The 7,109-nt window shown below is 52.5% G+C and overlaps 1 protein-coding gene across 1 annotated transcript; it reads right to left on the reverse strand.

Moving 5' to 3' along the window:
• Positions 1-1,114: 1,114 nt before the first annotated feature.
• LOC309889478 (adenosine 5'-monophosphoramidase HINT1-like) lies at positions 1,115-5,521 on the reverse strand (the record flags this gene model as incomplete). The annotated part of the gene is made up of 4 exons (XM_082782330.1): positions 1,115-1,141; positions 2,211-2,345; positions 3,050-3,189; positions 5,404-5,521. 4 exons carry the CDS (start codon positions 5,519-5,521, stop codon positions 1,115-1,117), a joined length of 420 nt encoding a protein of 139 aa, XP_082638456.1.
• Positions 5,522-7,109: the final 1,588 nt, after the last annotated feature.

A 7,109-nucleotide genomic window follows, 5' to 3' on the forward strand; every position in this document is an offset into this window, starting at 1 on the left:
CACAAGCCAGCAGTGCGCCCTGGTGGCCAAGAAGGCCAATGGGATCCTGGCGTGCATTAAAAGAAGCGTGGCCAGCAGGTCAAGGGAGGTGATCCCCCCCCTCTACTCTGCCCTGGGCAGGCCTCACCTGGAGTACTGTGTCCACTTCTGGGCTCCCCGGTACAAAAAAAGACAAGGATCTCCTGGAAAGAGTCCAGCGGAGGGCAACAAAGATGATACGGGGCCTGGAGCATCTTCCCTATGAGCAAAGACTGAGAGACCTGGGTCTGTTCAGCCTGGAGAAGAGAAGACTGAGAGGGGATCTTATCAATGTTTACAAATATCTTCTGCGTGGGAGACAGTGGGATTTTGCCACCCTCTGTGCAGTGGTTAGTGGGGATAGGACAAGGGGCAACGGCCTGTACTGGGTCTGGCTGGGACGTTAACTTTCCCTGCAGCAGCCCATACAGTGCTGTGCTCTGCACTTGTAGCTAGAACAGCAGTGGTATCACACCAGTGTTGTGTCTACTGCCGAGCAGCGCTGGCACAGCATCAGGACTCTCTCTAACCCTCCTAGGGGGTGGGCAAAAAAGCAAGAAGACAAACATCACCAGGGCAGCTGACTTCAACCAACCAAAGGGATATTCCATACCGTATGATGTCACACTCAGCAATAAAAGGTGGAAACAGGAAGAAGAGGGGAAGGCTGGGCTCTCGTTGTGAAAACGTCGGTCTTCCTCCCAAACACCGGCTACGCACGTTGAGGCCCTGCTTCGAGGACGTGGTCAAGCATCGCTCATTTGTGGGAAGTAGAGAGTAATTTCTTTCCTCTGCACTACTTCCACGTAGCCTTTATTTGTTTTGGTTTTTTCCTTTTTTCCCTTTCCCCCTTTCTTTTCCCCTTTAGTTACATTGTTTAATTAATAATAATAATCAATATTATCAAGGAAGGATCATATAGGACAAGGGGGAATGGTTTTAAACTAAGACAGGGGAGATTTAGGTTAGATATTAGGAGAAAGTTTTTCACTCAGAGGGTGGTGAGGCACTGGAACGGGTTGCCCAGGGAGGTCGTGGATGCCCCATCCCTGGGGGCTTTCAAGGCCAGGCTGGATGCAGCTCTGGGCAGCCTGTTCTAGTGGTTGGCTAACGAATCAAGTTTCTTTATGAGGAACGGAGTCACAAAAATCATTTCATTTAGCAAGTTTCAAACACTAAGAGTATTTAATAGCATTTTAACATTCCCACGCTCCAGTAAGCCTTGAATGTAATCGCGATTAAACAAGGAGCAGAGCGAAGCCATAGGTCTAACAAAGCACAAGAGGTGATCGCATTTAAAAGCCTTATGGTGCCTTTAGCTAACCCTTCTTCTAGTTACTGAACAACGGACTTCGTTTAGGGAAAAAAAAAAAAAAAAAAGACACTAAAAATAAACACAAAAAAAAAAATAAAGAGAACGGCAGCCGAGTCTCGAACTTATCAGAAGCCGACTCAAGCATCCCAGAGCCTTCTACATCCTGTGGGAGGAATTCCTTCTCAAAGTTGCGAAACCCACGAGGAGGACCGAAAAGAAAGCGGTAGCAAAACTCCTAGGGTAGTCAAGAACAGGCTGACAAGCACCTGTCAGAAATTACACCCGGTAGAGTTTATTCTGCCTCCTCCTCGGGACAGGGGCAGACAACAGACAATGCCTGGAAGCTTTCTTCCAACCTTATTCTTCTCTGGTTCTACATCTGCCAGTCCTTAACTCGGCTATTTCGCAATAAAAGGGCACGCTTTTATTCGGGAGCAGGGGGAAGATAGCAAGGCCTCAAACACACAGCACATCCTAGATCGTCTTAGGAAGACGGAGACCCACAGGACCGCCGAGCGCTTCTAGCTTCGCGTTCCAAATGAATGGGCAAACCACCACCTACACGACACTGTCAACGGACCAAAACATTCTACACACGTGCGCTCCAGGGAGACGCCGTTTTAACTTGCGGAACTATTTCCATCGGTAAGACACGCAAGACAGAGGTGATATCCCCATGCTCCATCTTTATTGTGCAAATGCTGCTCAAAAGCTCTTTATTACCCTCCACAGACAGCCGTCCAAAAAAAATAATAAATCAAACCTCAACAGGGGCTAGACTGATGGGCAACATATGAAACCTATTCGGCGGCGACCCGTACGCGTGCAGTGACGCCTGCGGTGCAAAAACCTTAGCCGGGAGGCCGGCCCAACTGACCGCCACCCAGAATACATAGATGTACACGATAGTCTGAAGGGCCCGAGGGTGGGCATTCACAGCCATCCGGAATCCATTGGTCAGGTCCAGGTTAACAGCACACTTCTTGCCAACAACCACGAAACGCCCAAGAAGCTGGAAAAAGGAAATAACGTCACCTAACGTGCTGTGCCACGACGCACAGAATGAACGCGAGCGGAGAACCACCCACAGAACACGGTTAGCTAATCCTTCACAGTTCAACCGCCGCTCTTTGAATTACCCTCTAGACAGTAACAGACTACAAAACAGTCACAGAAGCTGAATTTGTCTTGGGGCTTAAAGCCCCCGTCATAGCTTCGGGCAACGTAAGCCACTCTGGCGGAAAATAAAAGCTTCACGGTGCCTTTTCTCTTGCGTGGGCTCACAGAGCCTTGGAACTTGACTTGCATAGCTAACAGCGAAACAAACACCCAAGCGCCGCTCAACCAGCTTTCCCTTTCCTCGCCTCTGACCTGCCCAAACCCCAAGCCCTCTTCTGCATAGTCAAGGCACCACCCCCGCTGTCCGGAAACCGTGAAAACGGGCATCAGACCGCACGCCGGAACAACGCTGCTTTTTGCACTGCAAGCGCGTAGCTGGAGACGAGCATCGCTTTATATCACTGCTCTCAGTCAAAAAGCTCAACTCCATTACAAGCTAGAGGCGAAAGACTACAGCATCGGACAACCCCAAATAGCCTACTGTGCGCCCCTCTGCAACAGCCAGAGGAAAAGAGGGGACGGGAAAGAGTCTAGGAAGTTACAAACCTGTTACAGGTACAGCCAGCCTAGCAAACAGAAAGCTCCCACAGTACTCACGGGTCCGCCAGAATCGTCTGCTTCACATAACCGGACAACTGCCTTCTCAGGAAGGACTAGGAAAAAACACTGGAGCCTGAGGCGAACTATCACGGAACGCAAGGCACTGGAGGAAGAGTAAACAGTTAAAACGTAGTCGGCTTCAGAGAAAGGCAACAGCTTAAGCAAATCACTATGCCCCACTGAACTCGTCCTACCGAAGCAGATTATCAGGCACCCCAAACGCGCACGACAAAACAGCGATTCTTCTTAAGCGAGCTTTGAATAGGCAAAGTTCTCTACCTTCTACGCACAAGACACACAAGCGGCAAACAATGGCTAACTGTCCTTCGGTTATGTCCAAATATTGCCTCGGCCAGAGGCAGGAAGGCATCTTCAAAGAACCTGGAGTAATCCGGCTGAGGCCGTATTAACTCTCCGTCCTCGAGAACGCCACGTACTCAGGGGAAGGAACGTTCCAAATTAGCCCGTTACGGCCGGACCGACGTCAGACACCTCCAGACCGAGGCCAAGGCATCACCTTCGAAACACGAATACCACCGACCTGTAGGAAACCATCAACTCGCAACTACTTGCGAGGGAACTCCCCAAATCACCAGCAGACAGAAACTGCATACGGCGCCAGAAGCAGGATCCAGCGCGCAAGGTGACGGGGGCAGCGAGACAGCCGAGTACTTCAGGTTAGCGACTTCCGCTATTTTTATTTGTTTTAGATGCGACTGAAACACTGCCGATAAGACTCGATTCCACAGATGCTTTGTACTTCTTACTCACCATCGCCTTTCACTGCACGACAATCGAGAATTATAAGCCTTCCTCACGCTCCTCCCTATAACATCGCTCAACCGTAAAACAGGCCTTCGGTACAGCGAGCTAAGCAAATTCAAGACCATTCGCTAGAGCCAACTACGCTCCAAAAGCGGTTCTAAGCCCCCGCCCCCTCCCCCCACCTCAAGTTGAGACCAAGCGAGAAACTGCAACTAATTCGTCCTCCAGGAAACGCGTCGCACTAAGAGCGGTCAGAGTAGGTTGTCTGCTCTCAAGTCACTCATCAGACTCAAGTTAACGGCCTGGTTCTCCAATCAAGCACAGCGTTCAGGTTACATACGTTGCTGCAGCCAGTACGGCCGAGTCAAAACAGACGCGCGTGCGCACACACACACACACACGCACACTCCTCGCGCAGCCTTCACCACGAAGGAGACAGGAAACGCGCCCTTTCGTAAAGGCAGGGCGCTACCGCAAGCACGGTTTCCGGAGAGCAGTTGAACGCTTCCAATACTCCAAACGGGCGGCAGCTGCAACATTACCGAGACCTATTAAGAAAGCGCTGTTCCAAGCAACGCGTCAACGCTTTGAGCAACCCGATCTAGTGAAACACGTCCCTGACCGCGGCAGGCGGGTTGGGCTAGATGATCTTTAAGGGTGCCTTCCAAGCCAAACCATTCTACGAGTCAGCACGCAGAGCGGGCAACGCAGCCCCTTTCACTAAGGGCCTGTTTTCCACGCTGCAGATAAACCCTGCCGTCAGAAGCAGAGGAAATCCCTAACTGTCCTATCTTTAGCATTTCAAACTTAAAAACAGCAACAACGGTTATGCTGGACACTAACTTAGAGTTAACACCTTGCAGATAACATCTGCAATTTTTTCATAACTCTCAGCAGCTGCTCACTTAGTTCCTAGCACGTTGCGGCGCACCAGCATCAGTGAACCTTGCCAGCGTGCTCTTATCACGGTCCACCTCCAGCACGGAAATGAGAGCTGGGAAGCTCTCGCAGCCTGCGGGATTGACTGGTTTCTAGGTGTTTAAGAAAGCTAGGAAAAGCTGCAATTCTTCCCTTTCACAAGCCACTTTGGAGAGAGCGCGCGCTCGTGTGCGCGGTGGGGGTGGTGCCATAACCAAAGCCTAGCACAGCCGAGCCGGGGCGTCTCTAGAACGCTATCACGAGGCGCATCAAGACCTGCATTTCTGCTACGCAGAAACGACTGATTACGGTCACTACTGCGATGCTCACTGCCTATATGCATACAGTCCGAACCCCCAAGGAGACCGACTGCGCCGGCGACCCAGTACGCGCCGTGGCACCCCGGGGGCAGGCACCGAAGAAGCGCGGCGTTTTAGAGGCGCTGCAGTAGAGAGCGCCACGAGCCGGAGAGACCCCGACCGACCGACCGACCGTCCGTCCCTCCCTCCCTCCCGCAGCAAGGCCACCACCCGCCCTGCCGCACTCCCGGGACCCGCGACGGGCCCTCGTTTCAGAGGGCCTGCGAGCGGCCGAGGGAAAGGAAAGGAAGGAAAGACTCGCACAACAACGCCGCGGCTACCTCCTCGTCCACGACCGCTCATCCTCACGGAGAACGTTGGCGGGGACCTCCTTGCCCTTGCAGGCGACCGCTCCGAAAGCTCCGAAAGCAGCGGCAGCGCCGCCACCGGGCCAGGCGGCCTGCGCCCTAACAATCCCGTCGGCCATGACGGCGCCCGCTCGGTACAACGCCCCCTCGCTTCCCGCACTCGGCCCGGCCCTCCGCGGCGCTCATTGGGCCGACAGATCGCCGCCGACCGCCCCCGCGCCTCGATTGGCTGCCTCGCCTGCCCTCTTCCCTTGTCCCCGCCCTCTCGGCGGCTCCGCTCCCGTCGACCCGGTGCTTATCGGCGCTCAGGGAGGTCGCGTGCCCTCGGGGCGCGGAGGGAGCCGACCGGGAGGGAGGAAGTGGGCGCCCGAAAACGGGCTGGGCGGCTCCGCGGAGGGAATCTGGGCCCTGCACGGCTGGGAAACGAGCTCCACAGAACAGGCGCTCCGCTCATAGAATCATAGCGTGGCTGGGAAACGAGCTCCACAGAACAAGCGCTCCGCTCATAGAATCATAGCGTGGCTTGGGTTGGAAGGGAGGGCGAGAAACACTCCGTAGCCGATAGCTTAGGCTCAGGCGAGGATCTCAGTGAAGTAGTAATTTACTCGCGATTGATTGCAATGGCGGGCGCCCCACAAGCAGGAGAGCGCGCCTACTAGTTCCAAAACACAGTTTATGTGCTTTTTGATGACAGGACCCTCCCCCGTTTCCCCACTTGAGGGGGTAATCCAGGTTCACAATCTATCTGATGTGGTAATGTTTCTTCACTTATCTGACTTGACACCGCCATTTTCACCTAATTGTCCTAAGGAGTCTGGTTGTCTGCATTTTACGAGGTCGCCTGCTAAGCTTTCTTATCACTGCAAGCATATCTCAGTACCACGTTCCTTCCCTCTAAACAGCGGAACTCTGCAAAAACAACGTTTCTATTCCCACAACAGGTACCGCAGGTATTTGCATTCCTTGTATAACCGAGTGTATTGGGCTGGTAAAACATGGAATTATTTAAATCCTCCACATATCCCCCCAGTACAACCATCCCAATTTTAGTAAGCCAATCAACACCCATAAAGCGCGCCCCCCGCCCCCCCCCCCCCGATAATCCTCCTAGATCGATTCCATAGCGAGTTTGAACTGGGGCATGTGCAATTTTCTTCGTTTCTTTTACAAGTTCATTTACAGCTTTTCCTTCTGTTGTGGTTTAAGCCGGCCGGCAGCTAAACACCACACAGCCGTTCGCTCACCCTCTCCCCTCCCTCTCTGGGATGGGGAGAGAAACGGGGAAACGGGAAAGCGAAGCCCGTGAGTTGAGATAAAGACAGATAAATAATAATAATAACAATAAAGACAATCATTATGATAATAGTATTACTAATAATAACGTGTATGAAACAAGTGATGCACAATGCAATTGCTCACCACCCGCTGTCCGATGCCCAGCCTAACCCTGAGCAGTCCGGCCCTCCTCCCAGCTCTTGCTACACCCCCAGCCTGCTCGCTGGCAGGACAGAGTGAGAAGCTGAAACGTCCTTGGCTTGGTGTAAGCACTACTCTGCAACAATTAAAACATCAGCATGTTATCAGCACTCTTCTCATCCTAAGCCAAAACATAGCATTCTACCAGCTACTAGGAAGAAACACCTTCATCACCAATCTATAAAACAGCAATTACTAAGGTTAAATTTTCCACAGACTTCTCCTTCTTGT

Source organism: Aythya marila (genome assembly GCF_965140915.1).
Source record: "Aythya marila genome assembly, chromosome: W".
Lineage (NCBI taxonomy): Eukaryota > Metazoa > Chordata > Aves > Anseriformes > Anatidae > Aythya > Aythya marila.